Here is an 18,528-nt window from a genome sequence, read left to right on the forward strand (position 1 = left end):
CTTTCTAACACATTCCCAGCCGTCCAATATTCTCTGCGATAGCCCCTTTGCTAAGTAAGTAAAAATAAAGTTCCTGCCCTCCTCTTAGAAGGAAAACCAGCCTTTAACAATTTATATATTGCAATAAAAATAAAACTGATCTCAAAATACACGCCCACCGCGAGGATTATGGATTGTCACACAACATTTCTTCAAAAATAACTTGGTGCGAGCCTTAACGAGTCTGAATAGCAATTGAAAGCAATACTTCAAATTTTAAAACACGGACTGTATATTAAAGAGTCACAGCAAGCAACTTTTTTTAAAAGAAGCATTACTTTTAGTTGCTATCCAGAATTCTGCTGCCCGCGAGTTTCACGACTGGCAATTTAATCAGTCCATGAACAGGTTTGAGAAATGATCAACAACAAAAAAAAACAGAAATTGCTCGAAAAGCTCAATAGGTCTGGTAGCATCTGTGCAGAGAAATCAGGGTTAATGTTTGTTGTCCGGTGACCCTTCCTCAGAACGATCATTGTTTGCAGACTGGGAATGCTGCTGCCCTGAAAGGTTAAAAGGTACGTGGGAAGAAATTGCGCGGTTGCGTCAGCGCACGCTGCAACATCTATGTAAGGAGGGAAAGTAACAATTGGGTGATCAGCTGACGCGGCGTCTTTGTTCTTTTGGAATCCTGAAACATTCGGACAATGGAAGAGGGAATTCTCGCTACATTGAAGATTCTGATCATTGGGGAGAGTGGAGTGGGCAAGTCCAGGTGAGAGGCAACACACAACGTGTCAGCTTTTAGCTCCATGCAATTCACTGGCGACTGGTCTAGCCACTCGACTAGGAAGGCGTCAACCCGCCTGAACAATTATTACATTTTTCGAACTAAAACAAAAATCTCTATAGTATTTAAAAATTGAAGTTAATAGTCCAGCTGATTTACAGAAGTATATTTGATTTATGGTATTACCGTTGTTATATAACGTTTTTAGATTCGGTTTGGGGTAATGGCTGGCCTGGCGTGTTCTCGAAATGCTCCGATTTGCCCAATTTTACTTGTTTATCCTGAGTCAATTTAAATCCGAATTACCTTTTGGAATCAGTGTCAGGAGAGTGGGAGGCATTGCCGAGGCGATTATGAGATTTCGAAACTAATATTTCGCCAGCAAGAACAGGGATAGGACTTTTGGTTTTGGGGCCCCCCGCTCGTCCAGAAACATAAGGTTTTTATTTTTTAAAAGAAAGGGCCTTTGACAGATTGAGAGAGCTTAAAGCTGGGAGAACTGCATAAAGAGAAGGAATTTAATTAGTAAATAAATTAAGAAACCAAAGAGATGGTGTCAAAACATGCTGAAAGCAAAATCAAAGGAAATCGCCAAGATGTTTTGCAAAGAGTGGGATAATTTATTTTCTTCACAATTTTTGTAGGATGTGGGTGTCTCCGGCAATTTACCCATTCCCAATTGCCCTTGAACTGCGTCACCTATTTAAGAAGACAGTTAAGAATCGGTCATGTGATTCCAGAGTCACATGTAGGCTGGATTGAGTGACTGTTTCAGTGCTGTCTGGTGTTCCCATGAGGATATAGAACAGTTCATCAACTTCACCAACATCATCTGCCCTCACCTCAAGATCACCTGGACCGTCTCCAACACTTCGCTTCCCTTCCTGGACCTATCTGTCTCTGTATACGGCAAATAACTTAACACGGATGGATATCTATTTCGACCCCACTAACATCCACAGCTACCTTGACTACATCGCCTCCCACCCCCTCTCCTGTAAAAATGCGATCCCTTACTCCCAATTCGTCCATCTTCACTGTCTATACTCCCAGGAGGAGCAATTCAACCAGGACATTCCAGATGTCCTTTTATTTCAAGGACTGCAATTTCTCCTCCCACATGATCAACAATGCCCTCTATCACATTGCCTTTACTTCCCGCACCTCTGCCCTCGAACCAACCCCCCACAACTGCAACAAGGATAGAATCCTTTGGTCCTCTCATTCCACCCCAGGAATCTCCAGATACAGTTCATCATCGTCTGCCATTTTTGACACCTACAGTCAGACCCCACCACCAAAAATATATATTCCCCCACCTCCCATCTGCGTTCCACAGAGACCATTCCCTCTGTGACTCCTGCGTTAGGTTTGGAAAGGCAAGGACTGATTTGGGATAGTCAACATGGCTTTGTGCAGGTGAAATCATGTCTCACAAACTCAGTAGAGTTTTTTGAAGAAGTAACAAAGAAGATTGATGAGGGCAGAGCAGTAGATGTGATCTATATGGACTTCAGTAAGGCGTTCGGCAAGGTTAGATCTCATGGAATACAGGGAAAACTAGCCATTTGGATACAGGACTGGCTCAAAGGTAGAAGACTAAGGGTGCTGGTGGAGGGTTGGATTTTAGACTGGAGGCCTGTGACCAGTGGAATGCCACAAGGATCAGTGCTGCGTCCTCTACTTTTTGTCACTTACATAAATGATTTGGATGCGAGCATAAGAGGTACAGTTAGTAAGTTTGCAGATGACACCAAAATTGGAGTGTAGTGGGTTACCTCAGATTACAACAGGATCTGGATCAGATGGGCAAACGGGCTAAGAAGTGGCAGATGGAATTTAATTCAGATAAATGCGAGGTGCTGCATTTTGGGAAAGAAAGTCTTAGCAGGACTTATACACTTAATGGTAAGGTCCTAGAGAGTGTTGCTGAACAAAGAGACCTTGGAGTGCAGGTTCATAGCTCCTTGAAAGTGGAGTCGCAGATAGATAGGATAGTGAAGAAGGCACTTGGTATGCTTTCCTTTATTGGTCAGAGTATTGAGTACAGGAGTTGGGAGGTCATGTTGTGGCTGTACAGGACATTGGTTAGGCCACTGTTGGAATATTGCGTGCAAATCTGGTCTCCTTCCTATCGGAAAGATGTTGTGAAACCTGAAAGGGTTCAGAAAAGATTTACAAGGATGTTGCCAAGGTTGGAGGATCTGAGCTACTGGGAGAGGCTGAACAGGCTGGGGCTGTTTTCTCTGGAGCGTCGGAGACTGAGGGGTGACCTTATAGAGGTTTACAAAATTATGAGAGGCATGGATAGGATAAATAGACAAAGTCTTTCTTTTCCCTGGGGTCGGGAGTCCAGAGCTAGTTGGCATAAGTTTAGAGTGAGAGGGGAAAGATATAAAAGAGACCTAAGGGGCAACTGTTTCACGCAGAGGGTGGTACGTGTATGGAATGAACTGCCAGAGGATGTTGTGGAGGCTGGTATAAGTGCAACATTTAAGAGGCATTTGGATGGGTACATGAATAGGAAGTGTTTGGAGGGATATGGGCCGGGTGCTGGCAGATGGGACTAGATTGGGTTGAGATATCTGGTCGGCATGGACAGGTTCGACCGAAGGGCCTGTTTCCATGCTGGACATCTCTGACTCTATGACTCTGCGGTCCATGCCTGCTACTGATTCACCCTCCTCATTTGGCACATTCCCTTGCTGTCACACGAGGTAAAACAACCTGCGCCCTCGCCTCCTCCCACGCACCCCCTCCCCCCACCTCCTTCCAAGGCCCGAAAGGATCATTTCAAATCCAGCAGAGATTTTCCTGCCCATCCACCTTCACCTTATTTACTGCATCCATTGCTCTCACAGTGCTCTCCTCTACATCGGCGAGACTGAGTGCCACCTTGCACAGTGGTTCAGGGAATATCTCTCATTCGCATACACCAAACAACCCTGCCATCCTGTAGCCAACCACTTCAAAACCACTCGCCAACTGGAGGAAGAACACCTCATCTTCCACCCGGGACTCTACAACCACATGGCATCAACAATGACTTCAGTTTCCAAATCGCTCCCTCTCCCCATTTCGGATCCAGCCCTCCAACTCGGCAGTGCCCTCTTGACCTCTCCTACCTGTCCATCTTCCTTCCCACCCATCTGCCTTCCCCACTGATCTATCACAATTGCCTCCTTTCTGCATTCATCTATCGCCTTCCCATCTACCTCAGTCCCAGCCGCACCCTTACCCTCTTATTTATCTCTCAGCCCCCTTCCCCTCCACATTCCTGATGAAGGGCTTATGCGTGAAACGTCGACTTTCCTGCTCCTCGGATGCTGCCTGACCTGTTGTGCGTTTTCCAGTGCCACGCTTTTTGACTCTGACTGTCCAGTATCTGCAGTCATAGAGTCATAGAGATGTACAGCATGGAAACGGACCCTTCGGTCGAACCCGTCCATGCCAACCAGATATCCCAACCCAATCTAGTCCCACCTGCCAGCAGCCGGCCCGTATCCCTCCAAGCCCTTCCTATTCATATACCCATCCAAATGAATCTTAAATGTTGCAATTGTATCAGCCTTCACCACTTCCTCAGGCAGCTCATTCCATACATGTACCATCCTCTGTGTGGAGAAGTTGCCCCTTAGGTCTCTTTTATATCTTTCCCCTCTCACCCTAAACCTATGCCTCTAATTCTGGGCTCCCCGACCCCAGGGAAAAGACTTTGTCTCACTTTCTGTTGGGTAAACCTGACAGAATTCCTGAAGGGCATGAGTGAAACAGATGAATAACAGTTACTGATATTTGTCAGTGAGACTAATTTATATAATTCAACATTTTATGAATTTGATTTGAATTCCGCCAGCTGCCTTGGTGAGATTTTGGCTACTATTCCCAGAGGTGTTTAGTCTTGATCTCTGGATTGTTAGGCCAATGATGTTACCACTATGTCATCACCTCCCTAGCTTGAGACCTCAACATGTACCTTTTATGTGGAGGAAGCCTTAGACATGGTTCCTTAGACATGGTTTGGTGTCTGCTTCTCAAAAGAGGGGGCTGATGTTGACATTGTAGTCGACATCAGGAGTGTGAACTAATGGATGGGATAAGCCCTAAGAAGAGGTGACAGGGCCAATCAATGAGGCAAATGTGTTTAATGCAATCAATATAGATTTTAGCAAAACTTTTGACAAGACCCCGTGCGTCTGACTGGTCAGAAAACTAAGAGCTATGGGATCCAACAGCAAGTGGCAAGTTGATTCTAGCATTGGTTTGAAGGAAGGAAAAAGGTTGCTGAATGCGTCTTGCGAAGGTTGTTTCTGATGTGGTTTGGCAGACGTAAGTACAGGCAGTCTTGTTTTTCGTGCTACAGATTGGTGCTTGAGACTCATTTAGGGGATGCGATTTTAAAAGTTTGCAGGCGATACAAAAATGGGTGTGTGATTGTGAGGAAGATGGCTGCAAGTTGCTGAACAATTTCAATAGACTAGTCAGCTGGGCGAATGTGTCAACTGAAATTCAGTCTGATGAAGTGAGAGAAGGCAAACTAAGCGAAGAAATAAACAATAAATGGATGAGTACTAAGAAGTGTAGAGAGGCAGAGACCTCGGGAGTACACATTCATAATCCCTGAAGACAGCAGAACAGGTAGATGAGGCAGTCAAGAAAGGTACATTGCGTACTTTTTCTTTCACTGAGGACAACCATCTCCAGCAAGGATGCTATGGTAGAAGTGTGTAAAACATGAGTTGGGCTATAACTCAGCTAGCAGTACAGAGTGCATTTGCTACCATGGTCCATCTAGGTTGCAAGAAGTCCTTCATGAGTTACAACAGTGCATCGTGTAGATAGTAAGCATTACTGCTGTTCTGCACTGATGTTGAAGGGAGTGAATGTTAAGGATGGGATCAAGAGTGTGCTGCTGGAAAAACACAGCAGGTCAGGCAGCATTCGAGGAGCAAGAGAATTGACGTTTCAGGCAAACCCTTCATCAGGAATAAGCATTAAGGATGGGGCGTCAGTCAAGTGGACTTGTTTGCCTTGGATGTTGTAAAGCTTCTTGTATTGTTGGTGTTGTAAGTGCAGGGTATTCCATGACAGTCCTGAAATGTGCCTTGTAGATTACAGACAGCTTGGAGATATAGATGAGTTATTTGCCACAAAATTCTTGCCTCTGGCTCACTCCTGTAGTCACAATACTTTATATGGATGGTCCAGTTCAGTTTCTGGTCAATGGTCACTCCCTGGATGTTGGGAGTGGGGAATTCAGGAATGGTTGGGTTTCCTTTTTATTGGAGACAGCTGTTACCAGGCACTTTTTTTAGCTCAAATGTTACTTGCCACTTGTTAGCCTAAGCTTGAATGTTGTCCATATCTTGCTCTCTATGAACAATCTTCAGGATCTGAGAATTCACCAATTGTGCTGAACATTCTGCAATCATCAGTGAATAGTCCCATTTCATACCTTATTAAGAAGAATGGCTGAGCCTAGGATACTACTACTTCAAAAATGGAGAGCATATAATAATGTCTCTGAAGAGATTAATATTAAGAAAAATCCACTTTGGAAACCACTGAAGGAAATCCTCAGAGACTGTCATGAATTACTTTCAAATTCATTCAAATTTCTGTCTCTGCGTCCTCCTCTTGCCTACACCTCTGGGTGCTGCTAACTTTCCAACTTGGGGTTGGGGTCTTCCTCTTGCTCTCTCCTTTATGACCAAAACAAAACAATTTTGCTTCAAAGTCTTGATTCATTTGTCCAGACAGATCCTTTAGCTACCAAACACCTTCACCTCCCACCAATGTAATTTGCAATTATCTTCTATTGTCGAAGCATTCTATCATCATGGACTGCAGTGGTTCAAGAAGGCAGCTCGCCACCACCTCAAGGGCAATTAGGGACTGGCAATAAATGCTGGCCAGCCAGTGACAGCCACGTCCCACAAGTGAATAAAGCAAAAAATAAGCCATGTTTTTGTGGAAGTGGGTCAAGTGTGGCATGAACTTCCTGAGGAAGTGGTGGATGTGGCTATAATTACAATATTTAAAAAGGATAAGGATATGGATAGGAAAGATTTGAAAGGATATGGGCCAGGACCAAGCAGGTGGGACTAGTTTAGTTTGGGAGCATGTTTTCATGGATTAGTTGGATCAAAAGGTCTGTTTCCATGCTGTATGACTCTGAGAGTTATTGTTTTTTGAATCTGAAGACACTTGCCCATTGACCCTTAGTCTTCGCCACTGCTGGCAACTTCCCTAAATCTCCAAAATGAGAGGTACAACAACAAATCAAAAAGATGATTGGAATGTTCGCCTTTGTTGTCAGAGTGTAGGATATAAAGGGAAGATGGTTTTGCTGTAATTATCCAAAGCTGTGATTAGACCACATCTGGAATATTGTGTATAGCTCTGAGCAGCACAGTTTAGAAGGGACTATGATGTGGAGGAGCCAGTGTTGGACTGGGGTGGACAAAGTTTACAAATCACACAACACCAGGTTATAGTCTAACAGGTTTAATTGGAGGCACTAGCTTTCAAAGTGCCGCTCCTTCATCAAGTGGTTGTGAAGCAGGACCATAAGATGCAGAATTTTATAGTAAAAGATTAGTCTCATTGCAAATAAAATTATATATTTAACAAATCTAGATTGTTGTTAAGTCTTTCATCTTTTAGAATGGGTTGCAAGTTTTGGTTTATTAATATGTAAATCCCAGAACTACTTTTAAGTCACATTCCTGAGATAACTTAAGGTTTAATTAAAAAAAAAGTGACATCTCAGCTCAGACAATGCATTAAAAGTGTGAAGTCAGAGTCTGTCTGAATCCCAATCTTCAGTCAGACTGGTTGTACCTTTAACGCATTGTCACCTTTTAAACACCCTTAATGCATTGTCTGAGCTGAGATGTCACTTTTTTTTATATGTATAAAACCTTAAGTTATTTTGAGAATATGACTTAAAAGAAGTTCTGGGATTTACATATTAATGATCTGAAACCTGTAACCCATTCTAAAAGTTGAAACACTTAATAGCGATCTAGGTGTGTTAACCATATCATTTTACTTGCATGACACCGTAATCTTTTGCTATAAATTCTGTGTCTTATGATCCTGCTTCACAACCACCTGACGAAGGAGTAGCGTTCCAAAAGCCAGTGCCTCCAAATAAACCTGTTGGACTACGTCCTGGTGTTGTGTGATTTCTGACTGGGAAGGGACCAGAGTGGCCTTGGAAGTTGTGCAATGTAAATTTGTCAGCAAGGAGAAAGTATATAAACTAGGCTTCCAGTTCCAACAATTATAAGGTCAGGGACAATTTAATTAATTTTTTTTTTGAAGGAATGGATTAAATAGAAGCAGAGAGATTTTATTTTTGACCTGGTCTGCAGTCTGAATCAAGGACACATAATCTCAAAATCTGAGCCAGAGAGAAGTTATGAATAAAACACAAAATTCTGGATGCTGGAAATCTGAAACATAAACTGAACTTCCTCGAGAAACTCTGAAGAAGGGTCACTAGATTTGAAAGGTCAACTCTGTTTTCTCTCCACAGCTGCCGTCAGATCTGCTGAGTTTCTCCAACTATTTCTGTTTTTGTTTGAAATGATATGAAATTGTATTGTAACTGAGATTGTATTTCTTGAGACAATGGGTAGTAGACCAGTAGAATCTCTCAGGAATGAATAAATGCTAGCTGAGTTGCTAATTGTAAATTCAAGTTTAGATTTTTGCTAGTGATTTGGTATATCAGGATCTGGAATCAAGGCAGCGAGATGGGAGCTAAGATATACGTCATCATGATCTTGTTGCATGCGGAACAGGAATGTGGGCCTAAATGCCTTCAGAATTCTCAATCGTTTCCTCATAGATGCAACTCCACATCACTAACAACTTTTCCATTACTTTGTCTTGCCTCTTTTACAAAGTACGTGCTACTTAAAAATGTCTCGATAGAAAATGAAATTATTATTATGAAATGCAACAAATACCATTGTGTTTGTTCTCATCTCGTGGAAGATCGGGAGAACTAGCCATTTGGATACAGATCTGGCTCAAAGGTAGAAGACAGAGGGTGCTGATGGAGGGTTGATTTTCAGACTGGAGGCCTGTGACATGTGGAGTGCCACAAGGATCAGTGCTGGATCCTCAACTTTTTGACATTTACATGAATGATTTAAATGTGAGCATAAGAGGTACAGTTAATAAGTTTGCAGATGACACCAAAATTTGAGACGTAGTGGACAGTGAAGAGGGTTACCTCAGATTACAACAGGATCTTGACCAGATGGGCCAATGAGCTGAGAAGTGGCAGATGGAGATTAATTCTGATAAATGTGAGATGCTGCATTTTGAAAAGCAAGTCTTAGCAGGACTTATCCACTTAAATGGTAAGGTCCTAGGGAGTGTTGCTAAACAAAGAGACCTTCGAGTGCAGGTTCATAGCTCCTTGAAAGTGGAGTCGCAGGTAGATAGGATAGTGAAGAAGGTGTTTGGTATGCTTTCCTTTATTGGTCAGAGTATTGAGTACAGGAGTTGGGAGGTCATATTGCGGCAGTACAGGACATTGGTTAGGCCACTGTTGGAATATTGCGTGCAATTCTGGTCTCCTTCCTATCGGAAAGATGTTGTGAAACTTGAAATGGTTCAGAAAAGATTTACAAGGATGTTGCCAGGGTTGGAGGATTTGAGCTATAGGGAGAGGCTGAACAGACTGGGGCTGTTTTCCCTGGAACATCGGAAGCTGAGGGTGACCTTATAGAGGTTTACAAAATTCTGAGGAGCATGGATAAGGTAAATAGGCAAAGTCTTTTCCCTGGGGTTGGGGAGTGCAGAACCAGAGGGCATAGGTTTAGTGTGAGAGGGGAAAGATATAAAAGAGACCTAAGGGACAACTTTCTCAGAGTGGTACGTGTGTGGAATGAGCTGCCAGAAGACTTGGTGGAGGCTGGTACAATTACAACATTTTTTAAGAGGCATTTGGATGGGTGTATGAATAGGAAGTGTTTGGAGGGATATGGGCCAGGTGCTGGCAGGTGGGACTAAATTGGGTTGGGATATCTGGTCGGCATGGATGGATTAGACTGAAGGGTCTGTTTCCATGCTGTTCATCTCTGACTCTATTTCATTGTTCTCTATTTTAAAGAAACTCTTTCTGGATGAGCCAACCAGACCTATTCTCTAATCTGGAAGAATAGGGTAAGGGGAGAGGGGGGTATATGTGAAAATAAATCCTACCCTCGCCGAACAAATGGTTTTCTTTCAGTTTCCTAAATAAGCTTGTGGTAGCTGAAGTATTATAGTGAACTCTGTCTGAATATTGTGTTGAAATCCGCAGTGGTAAATTATGAAATTGGACTTGAAAAATCTGGTACTTCATGTGTACCGAGGGAAAAGAAAATGACCATAAAATGTGGTTTTGTAGTTTTAGCAACCCTGCAAGTTCAGTAGTGAATATGCCACTCCTACTTAGTTTGGCCTACGTACAATTCTCCTTCCACACTCTGAGGTTGACCAGACGTGGTCAGTAAATGGGAACAACAACTAATTCTATCCTATATTTCTGTTTACATGTAAAGGGCAAACAGAAAAATAAACATGTTGTCAGGAATCCAAAGTAACAATAGTTTAAAGTTGTAGAAATGAATCTGGTACCTTCAAAGAACTAAGTGATCTGTAACATTGAAATTACTGAAATTCTTAACTTGTCAGAATCCCAGACGAGGAGCATTTGTTTAGGTTGTAACTTCTGATTTCCATGGAGCTATTTTTAGCATCTTGCTTTGCACTATACCAAAGAGCATCTAATATTTATTTCCTAAAAAAAATGTTGCCAGTCTCACATTGTTTCTGCACACTTTGTATCTAAACAGGGACAGGATGTGTTGTTCCAGATTAAACACTGGTTGGAGTGTAACTGTCAAACAACATTTTTAACTCCATGTACAGAATTTATGCACAGTATCTGGTGAGCAAGTGCATAGAATACTAGGATTTATACCATTGTTTTAAAAAAAAGTAATGTTAACTTGGATTTTGCACTAAATTAACTTTTTTTTAAAAACTCAAGTCAAAGGAAGAATTGAACAAATACCTATAATGGATGTTGAAGGCAACTGTAGCAACAAACTTGTTTTGTGAAATTGATTCTAGTAAGTGCCCAGTGCATGAAGTGCTCAGATCTGTTAAAGGGTGGCAGTGGAAAGTGAGCATCTTCCATTAATTTATTGGCTCTTTTGATCAATGGATCTAATCTGCATTTAAAGCTCTGGTATATTTTCCAAGCTGACCTTTGATTCAGTGGTAACACTCTCTCACTTCCAAGTCACAGATCACAGGGTCAAATTCCGTTTTAAAGACTTGAACATACATTTCAGTGCGTTGTGCAGGGACAGCTGAACTATCAGCTGCATTCCTTGACTGGATGTTAAAACTGATGTTTTGTCTTCACTTACATGCATAAGTGCATATAAAAAGCCTTCAAACACTCACCTGAAAAAAAGTGCTCAATAATTCTCCAGGGTCCTGGCCAATAATGAATGCTCAGCTATCAGGTTATTTAGCCCTGCCTTTTATGGGACTCTCCCAAATGCTAAAGTGGTAACAAGTTGGAAATTCCACTTGATGCCAGCTAGGTAACAGTAGATTTGCATCAATTGGGCCAGGATCCTTGAGTTGAATGAAGGGAAGACAGCCAGGACTCTGCCACATGGTGGGATGCACTCCATACAATTGAATAGTCCATACCTTCTCGGCTTGTATAGAAAGATCAGTGGCTATGGAACTATACAGCAAAAGAATTAGTGCATTCAGGAAGGAATACTTGAAAGATATAATTAAAAAGGGGAATGTTGAATTTTCACTTTATCTGATACCTTTTGCTGACATGTTCTTGAATTTCACTTTGTGCAAATGATTCTTTAAGCCTTCCATTTTCTCGGGAGCATCTGGTTGATATGAACATTGTCCAGGGATTCCCAGCATTCCACTCTTACTTCTGAAATACTGTATTGCAAGTTTTAGTAAGTTGTTCAATGATTGTGGAGACTTTATTACATTGCGATTCAATGTTGGGCAAAACCAACATGGGCAATCTTTTGGTTGGCCTAGGGATCTATAAGGTGCTGTCTAAGGTACAACATTCCTCATCTGAAACCTGCATATTAGTCAATGTAAAGGATAGGTTTATACTAGATCTGCAGCACATTGTAAAGTTGAAGGGAAACCTACTTGTGTTAATTCTTTGTGGGGCATTTGATGTAGTGTCCCTTGTGACAGCATGATAAGCCAGTAGGTTACCTAGTCAAATCTATCTGGTGCATATTCTGGTTCTAAGAATCATATAAAGGTAGATGTAACAACTGTGAAAGAGTGGCAAGATTGTTCACTGTTGCACATTCTCTTTGAATATATTCATTGTCGGCTATAGCCTTAGATTGTTGGTTTCAAGTATTTCTGGAAGTGTTATTTTCTCAGTCAGTGATTACTGTGGTGTTCACTTAGCATTATTTTCTTTCTGATTGTGCCGTATTGTGATATTGGGTCACGTGTGGTTAAAGATGCAGATTGGAAAATAGTGAAGTTAACCATCTAATTATGAGCTCATGTCTTGGGAGGAGGTCCTTATTGGGTTATGTCTCATAGTCAGTACACCTTTTGAGACCTGTTCATGACATCATTATTGTATCATTTGTGCATGGTACGAAGGTCCAAGACTCCAACTTGACTCTGATCACTTGAAGCATGACATGCTATTAGAAGCATAGTATAATATTAACCCAGATACTTGTACATGTGAATTTGCAGATATCTGTAATAAATATCTCGTGGATCTTTCAACAGGCCACACAATCCATGCTGAGTTTCTTTGTAGCAATGGATAACATAGGCATTGCCTCATCGGGAATGTACTTTGCTGGGGAAAGAATCCACATTTGTCTCTAATGTCCACCCAGTGAGAGCCCAAACCTTTGATATCAATTGCTTGGACATAAACTTGTGACTCGCAGTGGAGAGAAATAATCTTAAAGTGACAAAGCAGGTGATGTGCACTAGAAACTCATCTTTGCATGCTTTCACTTTAATATCTGATTCTTCCAGTTTTGCAAAGCATAACTCTAATGTTTGACCAGCTTGCCTGACTTGCAGCACAAACCTGCCCTAGCTTCCATTGATGATTCCATTTTTTTGCAATGACGGTTCTTGAAGGCATTGCTCCAATCAATGCAGCAATCCGACTTAGACAAAAGCAGTTGTTCAAAGCTGTGCAATTTATAACTTAAGTTTCCATCTGTGCCCAGTTCTACTTGTGGGAATAGCACTGGTAGGTGGAGGTCTCCAAACGTTGACTTCCAGAGGTAATTGGGATCTGCTCTTATAGAAACACAGCAAGGTCAGAGTTGGTGTAGTTTGATTTTTTGAAATTGGTGCTTAAGTGTGCTACGGGTTTTAAAAGAAATTGCAGCAATACCTTTTTATACACAGAACTAAAAATCTCTTTTTTTTATATATTTTAGCCTTCTACTAAGGTTCACAGATGATACATTTGACTCTGAAATTGGTTCAACCATTGGTGAGGTTAAACTTTTTTTTTAACATATTCTATAATATCTGAGGATGATGAAAAATCACATTTTTCCATGTGCATGTATTGATTTGATTCTTTGCAAACTTTTCTTTTAGGGGTTGACTTTAAAGTGAAAACCATGAAGTTTAATGACAACAGTATTAAGCTTGCAATCTGGGTAAGTCCATTAAATACAGCTTGCAAACAGTGGCTAGCATCTTGAATTAAGGCTGAATGTAATGCTTGGTTTTTGAATACTTCACTTTTCAAATCTTTGAAACACATGCCAATGGCCTATTATCTACAGTTATTTTTAGACAGTGGAATGTGGAGTGGAAGGAAACTTCAGATGATAAATAATATTTATAGATTAAAATGGACACATCTTTTATTTTAATTCTCCTGTGGGATGTGGGTGTCACTGGCTGGCCAGCATTTATCTCTAGTTGCTGTTGAGAAGGTGATGGTGAGCTGCCTTATTGAACTCTGCAGTCCATGTGCTGTAGGTAGAGCCGCAATACTGTTAGGGAATTCCAGGATTTTGACCCAGCAAGGGTGAAGGAATGGCAAAATATTTCCAAGTCAAATGGCGAGTGGCTTGGAGGGAACTTGCAAGTGGTGGTTTTCCCATGTATCTGCTAGCCTTGTCCTTCTAGATAGAAGTGATGGTCTAAGAATTAGATTTTCTTAGAATTTCTAAAGTGCATCTTGTAGACCGTACACACTGCTGCGACTGAGCCTTGGTGGTGGCAGGTGTAGTTGCCTGTGGACTTGGGGCCAGGCAAACAGGCTGCTTTGTCCTGGATGGACAACTCCAGTTTCATACGTGTCATTGGAGCTGCACACATCCAGGCAATTAGGGAGTATTCTGTCACATTGCTGACCTGTGCCTTGTCGATGATAGACAGGCTTTGGGCAGTCAGAAAGTGAGCCTTTGACCTGCCATTATAGCCATTGCGTTTATATAGTGAGTCCAGTTGAGTTTCGGTCAGTGGTAACCTCCAGGATATTGAGGGTAGTGGGTTTCAGTTATGGTAATGCCATCAGATGTCAAGCGGCATTGGTTAAATTATCTCTAATTGGAGATGTTGATTGCCTGATATTTGTGCGCTACAAATGTTACACTGACCTTTACACCGCTGAGGCTAAACGCCAGCTGGCAGACACCTCCTCCTACTGCCCCTTTGACCATGACCCCACCTCCCACCACCAAACCATCATCTCCCAGACCATCCAGAACCTCATCACCTCAGGGGATCTCCCATCCACTGCCTCCAACCTCATAGTCCCACAACCCCGCACCGCCCGTTTCTACCTCCTGCTCAAAATCCACAAACCTGACTGCCCCGGCTGACCCATTGTCTCAGCCTGCTCCTGCCCCACCGAACTCATCTCTGCGTACCTCGACACGGTCCTGTCCCCCTTAGTCCAAGAACTCCCTACCTACGTTCGGGACACCACCCACGCCCTCCACCTCCTCCATGATTTTCGCTTCCCCGGTCCCCAACGCCTTATCTTCACCATGGACATCCAGTCCCTGTACACCTCCATCCCCCATCACGAAGGACTTCTTCCTTTCCCGCCGTACCAACCAGTACCCTTCCACCGACACCCTCCTTTGACTGACTGAACTGGTCCTCACCCTGAACAACTTCTCTTTCCAATCCTCCCACTTCCTCCAAACCAAAGGAGTAGCCATGGGCACCCGCATGGGCCCCAGCTATGCCTGCCTCTTCGTAGGATATGTGGAACAGTCCATCTTCCGCAGCTACACTGGTCCCACCCCCTACCTTTTTCTCCGCTACTTCGATGACTGTATCGGCGCTGCCTCATGCTCCCACGAGGAGGTTGAACAGTTCATCCACTTTACCAACACTTTCCACCCCAACCTCAAATTCACCTGGACCGTCTCAGACTCCTCCCTCCCCTTCCTAGACCTTTCCATTTCCATCTCGGGTGACCGAATCGACACGGACATTTATTATAAACCAACTGACTCCCACAGCTACCTAGACTACACCACCTCCCACCCTTCCCTCTGTAAAAACGCCATCCCATATTCCCAATTCCTTCGTCTCCGCCGCATCTGCTCCCAGAAGGACCAGTTCCAAAACCGTACCACCCAGATGGCCTCCTTCTTCAAGGACCGCAATTTCCCCCCCAGACGTAGTCGACGATGCCCTCCACCGCATCTCTTCCACTTCCCGCTCCTCCGCCCTTGAGACCCGCCCCTCCAACCGCCACCAGGACAGAACCCCACTGGTCCTCACCTACCACCCCACCAACCTCCATGTACAGCGTATCATCCGCCGTCATTTCCGCCACCTCCAAACGGACCCCACCACCAGGGACATATCTCCCTCCCCTCCCCTATCAGCGTTCCGAAAAGACCACTCCCTCCGTGACTCCCTCGTCAGGTCCACACCCCCCACCAACCCAACCTCCACTCCCAGCACCTTCGCCTGCAACCACAAGAAATGCAAAACTTGCGCCTACGCCTCACCACCACCCCCCCCCCCCCACCTTACCTCCCTCCAAGGCCCCAAGGGACACTTCCATATCCGCCACAAATTCACCTGCACCTCCACACACATCATCTATTGCATCCGCTGCACCCGATGTGGCCTCCTCTATATTGGGGAGACAGGCCACCTACTTGTGGAACGTTTCAGAAAACACCTCTGGGACACCCGGACCAACCAACCCAACCACCCTGTAGCCCAACACTTCAACTCCCCCTCCCACTCCACAAAGGACATGCAGGTCCTTGGACTCCTCCATTGCCAGACCATGGCAACACGACGGTTGGAGGAAGAGCGCCTCATCTTCCGCCTGGGAACCCTCCAACCACAAGGGATGAACTCAGATTTCTCCAGTTTCCTCATTTCCCCTCCCCCCACCTTGTCTCAGTCAAATCCCTCGTACTCAGCACCGCCTTCCTAACCTGCAATCTCCTTCCTGACCTCTCTGCCCCCACCCCATTCCAGCCTATCACCCTCAGCTTGATCTCCTTCCACTATCGCATTCCCAATGCCCCTCCCCCAAGTCCCTCCTCCCTACCTTTTATCTTAGCCTGCTGGACACACTTTCCTCATTCCTGAAGAAGGGCTGATGTCTGAATCGTCGATTCTCCTGTTCCTTGGATGCTGCCTGACCTGCGCTTTTCCAGCAACACATTTTCAGCTCTGATCTCCAGCATCTGCAGTCCTCACTTTCTCCACAAATGTTACTTGCCAGTTTATAAGCTTGAGCCTGGATATTATCCAAGTCTTGTTGCATTTGAATTGAGGAGTTGCAAACGGTGCTCACCATGGTGGAATCTTCGGTGAATGTCCCACTTCTGAAGTTATGATGGACAGAAGATCACTGAGGTAGTTGAAGATGGTTTGGCCCAGGACATTGCTGCAGGAATTCCTCAGTGCAATGTTTTAGAGCTGAGATGAATGACCTTCTTCACCATTACCATCTTCTGATGTGCCAGGTTAGACTCCAACCAGTGGAGAGTTTGTCTCTGATTCCTGTTGGTTCCACTTTTACTAGGGCTCTGTGATGACATACTTGGTCTAATGTGGCTATGACATCAAGGGCTGTCACTCTCCCCTCTAGGATTCCGTGCTTCTATCCATGTTTGAATAAAGATTGTAATGAGGTCAGGAGCTGAGTGGCCCTGGCAGAACTCAAACTGGGCACCATTGAGCAGATGCTGTTTGATTGCACAATAGATGACCCTTTCCATCATTTTACTGATTGGATTTGTCCTGTTTCTTGTGTACAGGATGCACCTGGGCAATTTTCCACATTTTCAGGTCGATGCCAGTGTTGTAATTATACTGGATCAGCTTGGCTAGGGGCAGCACATTCTGGAGCACACATTTTTTGTACGGTTGTGAAAATGATGTCAGGGCCCATATCCTTTGTACTAACCAGTGCCTCCAACAGTTTCTTAATGTCATGTGGAATTAAATTGGCTGAAGATAATTGTGAATGCTTCAGCCTTGCACCAGCATGTTCTTTTAATTGTCCACCACCACTAGAGCTTAAATCTGATCTGTTGGTTGTGGGGATTGCTTAGCTCTGTCTAATCACTTGCTGCTAATGATGTTTGGCATGCAAATAGTACTGTTTGGTAGATTTAAAAGGGACCTAAGGGGAAGATTTTTCATGCAGAGTGGTGCATGTATGGAATGAGCTGCCAGAGGAAGTGGTGGAGGCTGGTACAAGTGCAACATTGAAAAGGCATCTGGATGGGTATATGGATAGGAAGGGTTTGGAAGGATATGGGCCATGTGCTGGTAAATGGCGCTAGATTTTTATAGGATATCTGGTCAGTATGGATGAGTTGGACTGAAGTCTGTTTACTTGCTGTACATCTCTGACTCTTGAGTTGTTATAGCTATGCCTGGTGCTGCTCCTGGAATGGCCTCTTGCACACTCCGTTGGAAAGTTTACTTTTTGTTCTGTTACTTCTAAATAAGCCATTTCAGGTTCGGCTTGGCTCAGAATTGTAGCACCAATCTAGCCTTTGTCGTTTTTTGATCGTGAAAGAAATTAAGCCACACTCTGTTTCTATCCAACCGGAAGAAGGAGAAATGTGGTGAAATCAACTAGAAGGATGTGATCATCTCTGCTACTTTAGGTGATGAAATAAGCAATGTTGTGGTAGCTAATCATGATCTTACAAGAGGTTTGCACTGCAATGGTGAGTGTCCTTATCTCTGGGCCAGAAGCTCTGGGTTCTGTTCCCCTGCCAAGACTTGTTAGCTGCAGAAGGACTGGTTTAATGGACTGATAATCAGTCTGGGTATCCTTCGATCATCTTCCCACTTTTGCAGAAAAGGGAAAAATCAAAGGTGCTTATTTTTTTAAAAAATGTATCTGAAATATCAAAATCGTGGAACCTTTTCATACCATTTAGTTTCTCCTTGATCTTTCAAGAATCAAACTCTCAGGCTTATCTCTGTAAGCTTACTTTCCTGATTTCTGACTGTCTCACTCTCTGTTGCCCATTAAAAAAGTCCAGAATGGCCCTAATTTGTGAAAACTACGTTATCCCCAGGCTTGAATGATCTTGGGCCAATGTATTCTCTACATTTAACTTAAAATGTTTGAATATTTGAAAAGCCCACATGTTCGACTTAACATTTAAAATGTATCTCAATGCTGTGAAGAGTACCTTGAAGCTTTTGAGATAATCATTTTGATAGAA

General features: G+C 43.4%; 1 protein-coding gene across 1 annotated transcript in view; it reads left to right on the plus strand.

Moving 5' to 3' along the window:
- Positions 1 to 576: 576 nt before the first annotated feature.
- The window catches only part of LOC140465801 (ras-related protein Rab-18-like), a 29,637-nt gene continuing 11,685 nt past the window's right edge, over positions 577 to 18,528 (plus strand). The window contains exons 1-3 of the mRNA XM_072561589.1: positions 577 to 754; positions 13,273 to 13,328; positions 13,439 to 13,500. Coding sequence (XP_072417690.1) covers positions 687 to 754; positions 13,273 to 13,328; positions 13,439 to 13,500 — 186 coding nt within the window. The 5' untranslated portion in view covers positions 577 to 686. The remainder of the gene's footprint in view (positions 755 to 13,272; positions 13,329 to 13,438; positions 13,501 to 18,528) is intronic.

This window comes from Chiloscyllium punctatum, chromosome 42 (genome assembly GCF_047496795.1).
Source record: "Chiloscyllium punctatum isolate Juve2018m chromosome 42, sChiPun1.3, whole genome shotgun sequence".
NCBI classification, from domain to species: Eukaryota; Metazoa; Chordata; class Chondrichthyes; order Orectolobiformes; family Hemiscylliidae; genus Chiloscyllium; species Chiloscyllium punctatum.